The following is a 323-nucleotide window of genomic DNA, read 5'->3' as shown; positions in this document are numbered from 1 at the left end:
ATGAACAATAATAACTCAAAAATATGGGATATAGAAGCAACTGCACGATCACATTTGTAGCCTTCGTGGCAGCTCTATGGGGGGTTACAACAGCACAGCCCAGCGGGTCATGCGTGAGCACTTTGACCACCCTCTCTCCGTGCCTCAGCTACGTCACTGGAAACTCAACCACTCCCTCACAGAGTTGCTGCTCTCAGCTTGACTCTGTTATCAAATCTTCGCCGCAATGCATTTGTTCAGCCGTCAACAGTCCGATCCCCAACATAGGCCTTAACATTAACCGCACACAGGCGTTGCAGCTCCCCAATGCCTGCAACATTCAG

The 323-nt window shown here is 50.2% G+C and overlaps 1 protein-coding gene across 1 annotated transcript; it reads left to right on the top strand.

The window, feature by feature from the left end:
- Nucleotides 1-8: 8 nt before the first annotated feature.
- LOC109132048 (non-specific lipid transfer protein GPI-anchored 2-like) lies at nt 9-320 on the top strand (the record flags this gene model as incomplete). The annotated part of the gene is made up of 1 exon (XM_019243184.1): nt 9-320. A coding segment is annotated over exon 1 (297 nt), but the record flags the coding sequence as incomplete, so codon positions are not given.
- Nucleotides 321-323: the final 3 nt, after the last annotated feature.

The sequence above is a fragment of the Camelina sativa genome, unplaced genomic scaffold (assembly GCF_000633955.1).
Source record: "Camelina sativa cultivar DH55 unplaced genomic scaffold, Cs unpScaffold15052, whole genome shotgun sequence".
In the NCBI taxonomy this organism is placed as follows: domain Eukaryota; kingdom Viridiplantae; phylum Streptophyta; class Magnoliopsida; order Brassicales; family Brassicaceae; genus Camelina; species Camelina sativa.
This window is presented reverse-complemented; position numbering and strand designations above follow the sequence as displayed.